The sequence below is a fragment of the Mobula birostris genome, chromosome 7, assembly GCF_030028105.1.
Source record: "Mobula birostris isolate sMobBir1 chromosome 7, sMobBir1.hap1, whole genome shotgun sequence".
NCBI lineage: Eukaryota > Metazoa > Chordata > Chondrichthyes > Myliobatiformes > Myliobatidae > Mobula > Mobula birostris.
This window is the reverse complement of record NC_092376.1, coordinates 4,590,224-4,606,373: the sequence shown is the minus strand read 5'-3', so window position 1 is coordinate 4,606,373 and position 16,150 is coordinate 4,590,224. Positions and strand designations below refer to the sequence as shown.

General features: G+C 47.6%; 1 protein-coding gene across 2 annotated transcripts in view; it reads right to left on the bottom strand.

Moving 5' to 3' along the window:
• Positions 1–1,844: 1,844 nt before the first annotated feature.
• The window catches only part of LOC140199974 (folate receptor beta-like), a 38,868-nt gene continuing 24,562 nt past the window's right edge, over positions 1,845–16,150 (bottom strand). For both annotated transcript variants that reach the window (XM_072262516.1, XM_072262517.1), the window contains exons 4-5: positions 15,225–15,360; positions 1,845–7,481 (exon numbers count right to left, since the gene is read on the bottom strand). In XM_072262516.1, the coding sequence (XP_072118617.1) occupies positions 7,192–7,481; positions 15,225–15,360 (426 nt within the window). In that variant the 3' untranslated portion in view covers positions 1,845–7,191. The remainder of the gene's footprint in view (positions 7,482–15,224; positions 15,361–16,150) is intronic.

Sequence of the window (16,150 nt, the reverse complement as noted above, 5' to 3'; positions counted from 1 at the left end):
GCTACCAAATGCATAGTTCTCTTACCCCACACTGCTTACTACTACCTCCAAACCAAAATCCACAACCCGGACTGTCTGGGCAGGCCTATTGCCTCTGCCTTCTCACGCCCTACTGAACTCAAGTCCTCATGTCTCAAATCCATCCTATCCCCCTTCTGCAACACTTCTCATGTCCTCGATCTCCACAGTAACTTTCAATTCCCTGCCCTGGCTAGCCTGCCCTTCACCACAGATGCTCAGTCCCTGTACACTTCTATCCCCCATCAAGAAGTCCTCAAAGCTCTTGCTTCTTTCTTGACAAAAGAAACAACCAATCCCCCTCCGCCACCACCCTCCTCCCTCTGGCAGAACCGGTCGTCACCCTGAGTAATTCTTCTTTCGGCTCTTCCCACTTTCTCCAAACTCGGAGGGTAGCCATGGGCCCAGCTATGACTGCCTCTTCATGTAGAACAGTCCCTGTTCCAAGCATTCCCTGGTAATGCACTCCAACTCTTCCTGCGCAACATCGATGACTGCATTGGTGCTGCTTCATGCACCCACGCTGAGCTTGTCAATTTCATCAACTTTGCCTCCAACTTCCATTCTGCCCTTAAATAAACTTGGTCCATATCTGACACCTCCCTCCCCTTTCTCGATCTCTCTGCCTCCATCACCAACATCTTTTGTAAACCTCCTGCTTCCCGTGGTTATCTGGACTATACGTCTTCCCACCCTGTCTCCTGTAAGAATGCCATTCCCTTTTCTCAGTTTCCTTGTCTCCACGGCACCTGTTCCCAGGATGTGGCTTTCCATTCCAGGACACCAGAGATATCCTCCTCCTTTAAAGAATGGGATTCCCCTCCCATTGATGCTGCCCTCACCTGCATCTCCTCCTTTTCCTGTACATCTGCACTCACCCCATCTTCCCACCGTCATCATAGTGATAGAATCCTCTTACCTATCACCCCATCAGCCTCCGCATCCAACACATTACCCTCCGCAACATCTCCACCATCTCCAAAGAGATCCTACCATTAAACATACCTTTACCTCTTACCCCCCCCCCATCGCTTTCTGCAGGGAACGCTCCCTCCATCATCGTCCGTTCATCCCTCCCCACTAATCTCCCTCTAGGTACTTATCCCTGCAAGTGACAGAAATGCCACACCTGCCCAGTCACCTCCTCCCTCACCTCCATTCAGGGCCCAAGCAATCCTCCAGGTGAGGCAACACTCAACCTTCGTATCTGCTTTGGTCGTCTGTTGTGTCCCGTGTTCCCAAAGTGGCCTCCTCCACATTGGAGAGACCAGTTGTAAATTGGGGGACCGCTTCATCGAGCACCTCGGGACCATCGGCTACAAACAGTTCTCCCCGATGGGCAAATATTTTAATTCCCATTCCCATTCCCGTTCCGACATGCTGACCCATGGCCTCCTCTTGTGCCAAGATGAGGCCACCCTCAGGGTGGAGGAGCAACACCTTATATTCTGTCTGGGTTCCCTCCAACCTGATGACATGAATATCGATTTCTTCTTCTGTTGAACAAACAACCACATCCCCTTCCTCTATTCCCCACTCTGACCTTTTACTTCTTCTTACCTGCCTATTACTTCCCCCTGCGTCCCCTCCTCCTCCCTTTCTCCCATGGTCCACTCCCCTCTCCTATCAGAATCCTCCTTCTCCAGCCCTTGACCTTTCCCACCCACCTGGCTTCACCCACTGCATTGCCTTCCTGCTGGTCCCTTTCCCCTCCCCCCCACCCTTTTCATTCTGGCATCTTCTCCCTTCCTTCTCAGTCCTGAAGAACAGTCTTGGACCAAAATGTCGAGCATTTATTCTTTTTCATAGACACTGCCTGACCTGCTGAGTTCCTCCAGCAACATTTTGTATTACTTTAGATTTCCAGCATTTGCCGACTTTCTTGTGTTTACAGTCCTCCACGCATTTATCCAATCCTCTACACTGGCCCTCCCATACCAGACGGTGATGCAACCAGTCCGAACGCTCTTCATGTACACCTGTAGAAATCTGCCAGAGTCTTCGGTGACATATCAAATCCCCTCAAACTCCAAATGAAGTGGAGCTGCTGTCTTGCCTTCCTTGTTCCTCAGAGATGGGGGAGGAGTGGAGACAATGGTTGATGAGGCTGAGTGGGAGATCATGGTTGGATGGATTGGGAACTCTCCACTCCAAAGGTCATGCCTGCAATCGCCAAGTCCTAAGGTCAATACCTAGAGACTGGTGAAGTCCGGAGGGCAAAGTGGAAGGTGGAAGGCCAATGCTCGGCAAGATTGGAGGTCAAGTCTGTAATTCCAGGCCAGGGAACGAGACTGGAGACCAGATTCCTCTAGGTCTGACAGTCACGGGCCAGGGGCTGGAGAACTGGAAGGTGTGAAGGTGGCCTGTACTGGGGTTGAAGGCCCGTCTGTGTGCATGAGGTTTTAGGTCCCACACCACCAGGTTCAGGAACAAAAGGTTGTTATCCTACAACCATTAGGCTCTTGATCCAGTGGGGCACTTCACTCATCCCAGCACAGACCTGTTGCCACAACCAACGGACTCAGTTTCAAGGACTCTTCATCTCATGTTCTCGATATTTATTACTTATTTATTTTTATAATTTTGTTTGTGTTTTCTTTTTGTACTTGCACAGCTTGTTGTCCTGCGCACACTGGTTGTTTGTCCATTCTGTCGTGTGTGGTTTTTCACCAATTCTATTGTGTTTCATTTGTATTTGCTGTGAATGCCCGCAAGAAAATGAATCTCAGGGTTGTATGTGGTGACACAGATGTGCAGTACTTTGATAACAAGTTTACTCTGAACTCACTAACATCGGTGGACTGATTTGCATCTGGCATACACAGCTGTTCAATAAACCATTTATTTCAGTCGTGTTCGAGAGCAAAAGCAACAGGTAGAAAGCAAATTGGAAGGGTATTGTTCATCACAGTAAAATCCCTGCGGATGGGTGCGAGCGTTAATGTGTTAGAGGTTGTATTAACTGGTCTGAAAATATTAAAGTACTTTCTTTAAATATTATTCATATTTGCAGTGTTGTAACAAGATGAGTGTCAGAGCAAATGGCTTCCCAAAGCCTGTCCGCTACCTAAAAGTTAAAGATTTATTTGTCACATGTACTTCGAAACATTCAGGAAAATGTGTCATTGCATCTTCGACCGACACAGTCCGAGGATGCGCTGAGGGCAGCCCGCAACTTACTAACCCTAAGCCGTACGTTTTTGGAGCGTTGGGGGGAAACCCACGCGGTCACGAGGAGAACGTACAGACCACGGCAGGAATTGAATCTGGGTTGCTTGCGTTGTAAGGCTTTACGCTAACCGCTAGGCTACTGAGTCTACAAGGCACACGGCAGGAGTGCGATGGGACTCTCCACTGGTCCGGGGAGGTGACTCCAACAACTTTGGAGAAGTTCGACACCGTCCGGGACAAAGCAGCCCGCTCGACCGCCATCCCGTCCACCTCCCTAAACACTCCCTCTCTCCGCCACTGGCGTACAATGTGCACTGTCAACAAAACGCACCACGGTAACCATCCAGGCTACTGCGACAGACCCTCCCAATCCCACCACCTCTTCCACCCAGCACACACACACAATGCTGGAGGAACTCAGCAGGCCAGGCAGCATCCATGGAAAAGAGTAAACAGTCAACCCTCCATCAGGACTGGAGGGAACACGTGAGAAGTCAGCGTGGAAAGATGGAGGGAGGGAAGGAAGAAGAACAAGGTGGTAGGTGATGGGTGAATCCGGCAAAGGGGGAGGGGTGAAAGCTGGGAAGTAGATCAGTGAAAGAGATAAAGGTTTGGATAGGGGGAATCTGATAGGAGAGGACAGAAGGCCATGGGAGAAAGGGAATGGGGAGGGGCACCAGAGGGAGATGAGGGGCAGGTAGGGTGATAAGGTGAGAGAGGGAAATGGGGATGAAGAATAGAGAAGGGGAGGGTGGGAGGGAATACTGGAAGTTCGAGAAATTGATGTTCGTGCCAATAGGCTGGAGGCTACCCGACTGGAATATAAAGTGTTGCTTTATAAAGTTACCTGGTCCATTTCCGACACCTCCCTCCCCTTTCTTGATCTGTCTGTCTCTATGTCTGGAGACAGCTTATCGACTGCTATATTTTATAAACCCACTGATTCTCACAGTTAGCTGGACTATACCTCTTCTCACCTTGTTACTTGTGAAAATGTCACCGCCTTCTCTCAATTCCACCATGTCTGCTGCATCTGCTCTCAGGGTAAGGCTTTTCATTCTAGAACAAAGGATGTTCAAAGAAAGGGGTTCCCTTTCTGCAAGATCAACCGCTGACCTCAACTGCACCTCTTCCATTTCATGCACATCTCCTCTCATCCCATCCTTCCACCACTCCACTAGGGATAGGGTGCTCCTTGTCCTCACCTACCATGCAACCAGCCTCTGCTTCCAGCACATAATTCTCCAAAACTTCTGCCTTCTCCAAGTGATCCCCACCAAGCACACCTTTCCCTGTCCCACCCCCTACCCCCACTTTCTGCTTTCCTCAGGGATCCCTCCCTACGCGACTCCCTTGTCCATTCGCCCCTCCCCATTGATCTCCCTCCTGGCACTTATCCCTTGCAAGCGGAACAAGTGCTACACCTGCCCCTACACCTCCTCCCTCACTACCATTCAGGGCCCCAAACAGTCCTTCCAGGTGAGGCGACACTTCAGCTGTGAGTCTGTTGGGGTGATATACTGCATCTGGCGCTCCCACTCTGGCCTCCTGTATATCGGTGACTCCTGACACAGATTGAGCACCCATGCTCTGTCTGCCAGCAAAAGCGGGATCTCCCAATGGTCACCCATTTCCATTTTACTTCCCAATCCCATTCCGACATGTCAGTCCATGGCCTCCTCTACTGCTGCCATGAGGCCACACTCGAGTTGGAGGATCAACACTTTGTATTCTGTCTGGGTAGCCTCCAACCCAATGGCATGAACATCAGTTTCTTCTGCTTCCAGTAATTGCCAACCCACCAGCCCTTCACCATTCCCATTCCCCCTCCTTACCTGCTCTTCACCTCCCTCTGGTATTCCTCCCCCTCTGTTTCGTCTATTGCCTTCGGTCCTGTCCTGTCAGATTTCCCTTTCTCTAGCTCTTTATCTCTATCATCAATCAACCTCCTGGCTCTTTACTTCTCCCCTCCCTCTCTCTTAGTTTCATCTACTACCTTGTAGTTCCTCCTCCACTCCTCCCCCAACTTTCTTCCTCTGACTTCCCCCCTTCCCTTCCAGTTCTGAAGAAGGGTTTTGGCCCAAAACGCCAACTGTTCGCTCTTTTCCATAGCTGTGCCTGTCCTGCTGAGCTCCCCCAGCATTTTGTGTCCGTTGCACCGCACTTCCAGCATCGGGAGACTTTCTCTTGTTTGTGATCTCTCCCGCCCAGAAACACCACCACCCGCAGATTCCCCCTCCCTGTCACACACCGTCCCCGCTTGGAAATACATCACCGTCCCTGGGTCTGAATCCTGGAACTCTCTTCCCGAGTTTTGCACAGTAGGGGAATGGGGGAAAGGCCAGGTAGGTGGAGATGAGTCCATGGCCAGATCAGCCGGGATCTTATTGAATGGTGGAGCAGGCTTGACGGGCCAGGTGGCCACTCCTGCTCCTGTTATATTCTTATGTTCACCATAGGGGCATCTTCACCACCTTCCCAAGGGGCAATAGGTAATAAATGCCCATTTGCCAGCAACACCCAGATCTCCCAACGTGGGGTCACTCTCTCTCTCTCTATAAGACCCCATACCCCTCGCTCGCTGACATCTGAACCAGGCTGGCTGCTAAGCAGACTTTATCGTTGACACACCAACCGGCAATTTTCCCCGCACAGGTCTTGGCTCTGACTGACCGATATTGTGCAAAGTTGGCAGCCCGATGTCTGTGAGTGTGAGAGTCGGGGCCAAGGACTGGAAGCCTGGCAGGGTGGACGGTGGAGGCAAACTTGGTGAAGTTGAAGAAGCAACACCCTATGTTCCATTTGGGTAGTTCTGTGTGTGTGTGTGTGTGTGTGTGTGTGTGTCTGTGTATGTGTGTCTGTGTATGTGTGTGTCTGTCTGTGTGTGTGTCTGTGTATGTGTGTCTGTGTATGTGTGTGTCTGTCTGTCTGTGTGTGTATCTGTGTATGTGTGTCTGTATGTGTGTGTGTGCGCGTGTGTGTGTCTGTGTGTGTCTGTGTGTGTGTGTGTGTGTGTCCGTGTGTCCGTGTGTGTGTGTGTGTGTGTGTCTGTGTGTGTGTGTGAGTGTGTCTGTGTGTGTGTGTGTGTGTGTGTGTGTGTGTGTGTGTGTGTGTGTGTGTGTGTGTGTGTGTGTGTGTGTGTTGTGATGGTGAAAGGCCTTGTTTTATTGCTCTACTTTTGTTTTGCTGTTGTTTTGTTGTCGTTGCTCTGCCGAGCATTGCGGGAACGATATGTTGGCGCTGGAGTGTGTGGTGACATTTGCGGGTGGCCCCCAGCACACCCTTGGGTGGGTTATTTGTTAACGCAAGTGGTACATTTCACTGTATGTTTTGATGTACATGAATCTGAATCAGATCACAAAAAATTAGAAAACAAAAGCATTTTAACATGGTCAGGTTATAACATCTGTGGTTAGAAGTCTGTGTGGGAGGGAGAAATGGGGATTGTTTGACTGTAGGAGGGAAGCATAGATTGATTTAAAGTAGTTTAAAGGGTTGGCACAACACTGTGGGCCGAAGGGCCTTTACTGTTCTGTGACTCTTCCTTAAGAGATCCCATCTTTCAGGATGGAACCTTAAACCGAGGAACATCAACCCTCTGGAACCAATCCCACAGACACCATCTGGAAAAACAAAGAGTGGGATACTCCCTAACATCCAGAATACTCACCACCCCCCATCAACAATGTACAGTCAATAGTGTCTATCTGTGGGATCTCACTGTGCACTGATTGGCCGTTGTGTTGTCTACATTTGACTGGTGGTCACTCTGTGAAGACCCTCCAGCCACGGTGAAGTTCCTCGGGACTTTCCGGAGGAGGTGGAAGTGGCGCTGTCGGGTTTGTGAGTCCACGACCGTCTGCTCGGGCGCTGTCCGCCTGAAGCCACTGACTGGAGACCGAAGCTGGTTGAATCGTGTACGCACTGGGGCTCAGGTGTGCAAAAGCAAGTCCTCAGGGGGACAGCCCGTCCACAGTCCCTCCCTGCGGTTCGTTCTGGGATCTAGGACAAGGCTCGAGCAAGGAGGAGTGGCAGCAAGACCAGATGACATGGGGAGACAGATCTTGAAGCCGATATCAGCCCCTTCTGAATAGCGTAGTACCGCGCCACCTCCTTGTTGGGGTTTGGCTTCACATGCGCGTTGAACCACAGGACGATACACTTCCCGCTCCCCCGATCGTGCGAGGTGTACTTGTAGGATTTGCTCCACACCTTCTCACAGAGGTCCTGGGGAGTCGGGAACATTTCTGAAAACTTCATACACTTGGAGTCTTTCGGACAGTTGTTGATGCCTGACGAGAGAGTTAACAAAGATGAATGAGGAGACAGAGACAAAAACTCACGCACACGCACACAGCATACACACGTACACATATATACCACAGGTACACGCACATCACATGCACATACACACACCACACACACACACACACACACACACACCATACCAATGTATTCACACACCACACATACTTACAGTGCCTATAAAATGTATTCACCCCCTCTTGGAAATTTCATGTTTTATTGTTTTACAACATTGAATCACAGTGGATTTAATTTGGCTCTTTTGACACTGATCAATACAAAAGACTTTCGTGTCAAAGTGAAAACAGATCTTGACAATTAATTACAAATATAAAGCATAAAATAATTGATTGCATAAGTATTCACCTCCTTCAAGTCAGTATTTAGTAGATGCACCCTTGGCAGCAATTACAGTCTGTGTGGATAGGTCTCTATCAGCTTTGCATATCTGGACACTGCAATTTTTCCCCATTCTTCTTTACAAAACTGCTCAAGCTCTGTCAGATTGCATGGGCATCGTGAGTGAACAGCCCTTTTCAAGTCCAGACACAAATTCTCAATCGGATTGAGGTCTGGACTCTGACTTGGCCGCTCCAGGACATTAACTTTGTTGTCTTTAAGCCATACCTCCATACCTGTGTAGATTTGGCTTTATGCTTGGGGTTACTGTCTTGCTGGAAAACAAATCTTCTCCCAAGTTACAGTTCTCTTGCAGACTGCATCAGGTTTTCCTCCAGGATTTCCCTGTATTTTGCTGCATTCATTTTACCCTCTACCTTCACAAGCCTTCCAGGGCCTGCTGCAGTGAAGCATCCCCACAGCAAGATGCAAGCATGCTTCACGGTAGGGATGGTGTGTTTTTGATGATGTCTGGTGTTTGGCTTACACCAAACATAGCGTTCAGTCTGATGGCCAAAAAGCTCAATTTTGGTTTCATCAAACCAGAGAACCTTCTTCCAGCTGACTTCAGAGTCTCCCACATGCCTTCAGGCAAATTCTAGCCGAGATTTCATGTCAGTTTTTTTCAACAGTGGCTTTCTCTTTGCCACTCTCCCATAAAGCTGTGACTGGTGAAGCACCTGGGTAACAGTTGTTGTACGCACAGTCTCTCCCATCTCAGCCATTGAAGTTTGTAACTCCTCCAGAGTTGTCGTAGGTCTCTTGGTGGCCTCCCTCACTAGTCCCCTTCTTGCGCAGTCACTCAGTTTTTGAGGATGGCCTGCTCTCGGCAGATTTACAGCTGTGCCATATTCTTTCCAATTCTTGATGATTGACTTAACTGTACTCCAAGAGAAATTCATTGACTTGTAAATTCCCTTGTATCCATCTCCTGACTTGTGCTTTTCAATAACCTTTTCGCAGAGTTGCTTGGAGTGTTCTTTTGTCGTCATGGTGTAGTTTTTGCCAGGATACTGACTCACCAGCAGTTGGACCTTCCAGATACACCTTGACTGCTTAATTAATTATGTGACTTCTAAAACTAATTGGCTGCACCAGTGATGATTTGATGTGACATATTAAAGGGGGTGAATACTGGCAATCAATTATTTTGTGTTTTAAATTTGTAATTAATTTATATCACTTTGTAGAGATCTGTTTCACTTTGACACAAAAGAGTCTTTTTCTGTTGATTAGTGTCAAAAAAAGCCAGATTAAATCCATTGTGATTCAATGCTGTAAAACAATAAAACATCAAGGATTGTATTACAGACCACCCAATAGACAACGAGAATTGGAAGAGCAAATCTGCAGAGAGATAGCAGGCAACTGCAGGAAACATAAAGTTGTGGTGGTAGGGGATTTTAATTTTCCATACATTGATTGGGACTCCCATACTGTTAGGGGTCTAGATAGTTTAGAGTTTGTAAAATGTGTTCAGGAAAGTTTTCTAAATCAATATATAGAGGGACCAACTAGAGGGGATGCAATATTGGATCTCCTGTTAGGAAACGAGTTAGGACAAGTGACAGAAGTCTGTGTAGGGGAGCACTTTGGTTCCAGTGATCATAACACCATTAGTTTCAATTTGATCATGGACAAGGATAGATCTGGTCCTAGGGTTGAGGTTCTGAACTGGAAGAAGGCCAAATTTGAAGAAATGAGAAAGGATCTAAAAAGCGTGGATTGGGACAGGTTGTTCTCCGGCAAGGGTGTGGTTGGTAGGTGGGAAGCCTTCAAAGGGGAAATATTGAGAGTGCAGAGTTTCTGTCAGGATTAAAGGCAAATTGAATAGGAATAAGGAACCTTGGTTCTCAAGGGATATTGGAACTCTGATAAAGAAGAAGAGGGAGTTGTATGAAATGTATAGGAAACGGGGACTAAATCAGGTGCTTGAGGAGTATAAGAAGTGCAAGAAAATACTTAAGAAAGAAATCAGGCTAAAAGAAGACATGAGGTTTCCTTGGCAGTCAAAGTGAAGGATAATCCAAAGAGCTTTTACAGGTATATTAAGAGCAAAAGGATTGTAAGGGATAAAATTGGTCCTCTTGAAGATCAGAGTGGTCGGCTATGTGTGGAACCAAAGGAAATGGGGGAGATCTTAAATAGGTTTTTTGCTTCTGTATTTACTAAGGAAACTGGCATGAAGTCTATGGAATTGAGGGAATCAAGTAGTGAGATCATGGAAACTGTACAGATTGAAAAGGAGGAGGTGCTGGCTGTCTTGAGGAAAATTAAAGTGGATAGATCCCCAGGACCTGACAGAGTGTTCCCTCGGACCTTGAAGGAGACTAGTGTTGAAATTGCAGGGGCCCTGGCAGAAATATTTAAAATGTCACTGTCTACGGGTGAGGTGCCGGAGGATCGGAGAGTGGCTCATGTTGTTCCGTTGTTTAAAAGAGGATCGAGAAGTAATCCGGCAAATTATAGGCCGGTGAGTTTAACGTCGGTAATGGGTAAGTTATTGGAGGGAGTACTAAGAGACAGAATCTACAAGCATTTGGATAGGCAGGGACTTATTAGGGAGAGTCAACATGGCTTTGTGCGTGGTAGGTCATGTTTGACCAATCTATTGGAGTTTTTCCAGGAGGTTACCAGGAAAGTGGATGAAGGGAAGGCAGTGGATATTGTCTACATGGATTTCAGTAAGGCCTTTGAGAAGGTCCCGCATGGGAGGTTAGTTAGGAAAATTCATTCGCTAGGTATACATGGAGAGGTGGTAAATTGGATTAGACATTGGCTCGATGGAAGAAGCCAGAGAGTGGTGGTAGAGAATTGCTTCTCTGAGTGGAGGCCTGTGACTAGTGGTGTGCCACAGGGATCAGTTCTGGGTCCATTGTTATTTGTCATCTATATCAATGATCTGGATGATAATGTGGTAAATTGGATCAGCAAGTTTGCTGATGATACAAAGATTGGAGGTGTAGTAGACAGTGAGGAAGGTTTTCAGAGCCTGCAGAGGGACTTGGACCAGCTGGAAAAATGGGCTGAAAAATGGCAGATGGAGTTTAATACAGACAAGTGTGAGGTATTGCAGGTTGGAAGGACAAACCAACGTAGAACATACAGGGTTAATGGTAAGGCACTGAGGAGTGCAGTGGAACAGAGGGATCTGGGAATACAGATACAAAAGTCCCTAAAAGTGGCGTCACAGGTAGATAGGGTCGTAAAGAGAGCTTTTGGTACATTGGCCTTTATTAATCATAGTATTGAGTATAAGAGCTGGAATGTTATGATGAGGTTGTATAAGGCATTGGTGAGGCCGAATCTGGAGTATTGTGTTCAGTTTTGGTCACCAAATTACAGGAAGGATATAAATAAGGTTGAAAGAGTACAGAGAAGGTTTACAAGGATGTTGTCGGGACTTGAGAAACTCAGTTACAGAGAAAGGTTGAATAGGTTAGAACTTTATTCCCTGGAGCTTAGAAGAATGAGGAGAGATTTGATAGAGGTATATAAAATTATGATGGGTATAGATAGAGCGAATGCAAGCAGGCTTTTTCCACTGAGGCAAGGGGAGAAAAAAACCAGAGGACATGGGTTAAGGGTGAGGGGGGAAAAGTTTAAAGGGAACATTAGGGGGGGCTTCTTCACACAGAGTGGTGGGAGTATGGAATGAGCTGCCAGACGAGGTGGTAAATGCGGGTTCTTTTTTAACATTTAAGAATAAATTGGACAGATACATGGATGGGAGGTGTATGGAGGGATATGGTCCGTGTGCAGGTCAGTGGAACTAGGCAGAAAATGGTTCAACACAGCCAAGAAGGGCCAAAAGACCTGTTTCTGTGCTGTAGTTTCTATGGTTTCTATCAAAACTTCCAAGGGGGAGGGAATATTTTTTATAGGCACTGTATATATACACACACACACATGTATACACACAGACAGAAACATGTGCAAGCACACAGTACTGGAGAACCAGTTACCAAGATGAATGTGTAAGATTTTTACAGCACCTGCTGGGGCACAGGTGACTCTGACTGTACAATATAAAATTGTTACGAGTGCCCGGTGGGGCATACAGTAACCCCGTTATACCCACTGGCCATACAATATGGAGCCAGGACGCCTAGGAGAACTGACAACACAGACAAGGTGATGAAGGAGGTCTTTGTCACAACTGCCTTCACTCAGTACAAGATTTGGGACGTCATGTTACACTGTACAAACGTTTGGTGAGATTATACGACATAGGAACAGAGTTAGGCCATTCCGCTCATTGAGACTGACCCACCATTCTATCATGGCTGATTTATATTCCATTCTCCTGCCATCTCACCTTAAACTTTGACTTCCTGACTAATCATGAACCTATAACCTCCACTTTAAATACCCCCAATGACTTGACCTCTGTGGCAACGAATTCCACCCACTGGCTAAAGAAATTCCTCATCATCTCTGAGGCTGTGCCATCTGGTCCTGGACTCCTCCACTCTAAGAAAGATTTTCTACACACCACTCTTTCTAGGCCTTTCAATATTCAGTCAGTTTTGCTGAGATCCCCCTCATTGGTCTGAACTCCAGAGAACACGAGCTCAGAGCCATTAAATGCTTCTCATACATTAACCCTTTCATCCCTAGGCTCATTCTCATGAACCTCCTCTGGGCCATCTCCAATTCTGGCATGTCTTTCCTTAGAAATGGGCCCCAAACTTCTCACAATGCTGCAAATGTGGTCTGACCAATTCCTTCTAAAGCCTCAGCATTACACCCTTGCTTTTATATTCTAGTCCTCTCGAAATGAATGCTAACATTGCATTTGCCTTCCTCACCACAGACTCAAACTGTAAAGTTAACATTCAGGGAACCATGCACGAGGACTCCCAAGTTCCTTTGAATCTTTAATTTCTGAATTTTCTCCCCATTTATAAAATAGAACATGCCTTTTTCTTTTGCTAAGTTGCATGACCATACATATACTTCCCTGTACGGTAATACACACAAGAAGTAATCTGGAGAGGCTGCAGAAAAGATTCACCGGGATTTGCCAAGCCTGGACGGCTTGAGTGATTGGGAAGGACTGGACAGGGTGGGACTGTTTTCCCTGGAGTCGAGACTGAGGGGTGACCCACCGAGGTTTTTAAAATTATGATGGGTACATGTAGGATAGGTAGTCTCTGTCAAAGGTTAGGTGAGTCCAAAGTAGAGGCAAAGGTTTACGTTACGAGGAGAAAGAATGAAAGGGGCCTGAGGGGCAAGTTGTTCTGGCAGGTTTGGGCTCCATATCTCACAAAGGATGTGGAGAGGGCCATAGAACATAGAACATAGAATAGTACAGCACAGTACAGGCCATTCAGCCCACAATGTTGTGCCGACCCTCAAACCCTGCCTCCCATATAGTCCCCCACCTTAAATTCCTCCACATACCTGTCTAGTAGTCTCTTAAATTTCACTAGTGTATCCAGAGGGTCCAGAGGAGGTTCACGAGAACATGGAAGTGGTTAAGGTTGATACAACTCCAATGCTTAAAAGATACTTGGACAGGGACATGTAACGGAAGGTCTGTGGGGATTTGGGTCCAACACAGCAAATGGGACTGGTTCAGATGGGAAGCTTGGCCACCTCTACTCTGTCGGAAACTTTCTGCAGGTTCGGCAAGTCACCAAAGACTTTGACAAACTTCCATAGATGTACAGTGGAAAGTATCCGGACTGACTGCACCATGACCTGCTATGGAAACATCAATGCCCTTAAATGGAAAATCCTACAAGAAGTAGTGGATACGGCCCAGTCCATCATGGGTAAAGCCCTCCCACCATTGAGCAAATCTACACGTAGCGCTGATGCAGGAAAGCAGCATCCATCATCAAGTCCCCACCATTCAGCTGGAGTTACCGGAACTCCAGTCCGGGATGCTCACCAGAGGACTGACACTACGTTCAAAGCTAGGATACTCACTAGAGTCCATTCCAGGACACTCACTAAAATCCAGTCCAGGACACTCACTAAAATCCAGTCCGGGACACTCACTGAAATCCAGTCCGGGACACTCACTAAAATCCAGTCCGGGACACTCACTAAAATCCAGTCCGGAATACTCACTGAAATCCAGTCCAGGACACTCACTAAAATCCAGTCCAGGACACTCACTGAAATCCAGTCCGGGATACTCACTGAAATCCAGTCCAGGACACTCACTGAAATCCAGTCCGGAATACTCACTGAAATCCAGTCCAGGACACTGACTAAAATCCAGTCCGGGACACTCACTAAAATGCAGTCCAGGACACTCACTGAAATCCAGTCCGGAATACTCACTGAAATCCAGTCCAGGACACTCACTAAAATCCAGTCCAGGACACTCACTGAAATCCAGTCCGGGATACTCACTGAAATCCAGTCCAGGACACTCACTGAAATCCAGTCCGGGACACTCACTAAAATCCAGTCCGGGACACTCACTAAAATCCAGTCCGGGACACTCACTAAAATCCAGTCCGGAATACTCACTGAAATCCAGTCCAGGACACTCACTAAAATCCAGTCCAGGACACTCACTGAAATCCAGTCCGGGATACTCACTGAAATCCAGTCCAGGACACTCACTGAAATCCAGTCCGGAATACTCACTGAAATCCAGTCCAGGACACTGACTAAAATCCAGTCCGGGACACTCACTAAAATCCAGTCCAGGACACTCACTGAAATCCAGTCCGGAATACTCACTGAAATCCAGTCCAGGACACTCACTGAAATCCAGTCCGGGATACTCACTGAAATACAGTCCAGGACACTCACTGAAATCCAGTCCGGAATACTCACTGAAATCCAGTCCGGAATACTCACTGAAATCCAGTCCAGGACACTCACTAAAATCCAGTCCGGGACACTCACTAAAATCCAGTCCAGGACACTCACTGAAATCCAGTCCGGAATACTCACTGAAATCCAGTCCAGGACACTCACTAAAATCCAGTCCAGGACACTGACTGAAATCCAGTCCGGGATACTCACTGAAATCCAGTCCAGGACACTCACTAAAATCCAGTCCGGGATACTCACCAGAGTCCAGTCCAGGACACTCACTAAAATCCAGTCCGGGATACTCACCAGAGTCCAGTCCAGGACACTCACTAAAATCCAGTCCGGGATACTCACCGGCGTCCGGCCCGGGACACTCACCGGAATCCGGTCCGGGATACTCACCAAAGGACCAATCCGGGACCACTCACTAAAATCCGGTCCGTGACACTCACCGGAGTCCGGTCCGGGATACTCACCAGAGTCCGGTCCGGGACACTCACTAAAATACAGTCCGGGACACTCACCGGAGTCCGGTCCGGGATACTCACCAGAGGACCAGTCCCATCCCTTGTGCCAGTTGGATTTGCAGGTGTAGTCCTGTCCACAGTCGTTCCACCACTCTTCGCAGTCACTCTTACAGATCGGAACATCCAGGATTCGCTCTTTCCTCCAAGACTGATCGACCTGTCACGGACACAGAGAAATGACACGCTACTCCTCGCAAACACTGCGCTTCCCGAGAGAGAGACAATGACCTGACGGCTGATGGAACTAATTCCAACTTTCCCTCTTCCAAATTTCAACACATACACCACGAGAAGTAATTTCGAGTTCCTGGATGTCAGCATCTCTGAAGGTTTGTCCTGAGCCCAATATATTGACGCAATTACAAAGAAGGCACGACTGTGGCTGGATCTCATTGGGAGTTTGAGGAGATTTGGAATGTCAACAAAGACACTAGAAAATTTCTACAGATGCACCGTTGAGAGCATTCTAACTGGTCGCATCACCATCTGGCACGGAGGGGTGACTGCAAGGGATCGGGAAAAGGTGCAGAAAGTTACAAACTCAGCCAGATCCATCATGGGCACCAGGTCTCCTCCGCATCGAGGACGCCTTCGATAGACGATGCCTCAGAAAAATGGGGTCCATCATTAAGGGCCCTCATCACCAGAGGAGAGGTACAGAAGCCTGAAGTGTCTTAGGCAGCACACACAAAATGCTGAAGGAACTCAGCGGTCAGGAAAAGAGTACAGTCGACGTTTCGGGCCCAGACCTTGGAAGGGTTTCCAGCATTGTGTGTGTGTGTGTGTGTGTTGTTTAAATTTCCAGCATCTGAAGATTTTCTCTTGTTTGGTCTATAATTTCCTTTCTTCTGCCTCTCTCCCTTCTTAAACAGTGAAGTGACATTTGCAATTTTCCAGTCCTTCAGAACCATTCCAGGAATTACAAATATCTGCACAATCTCTACAGC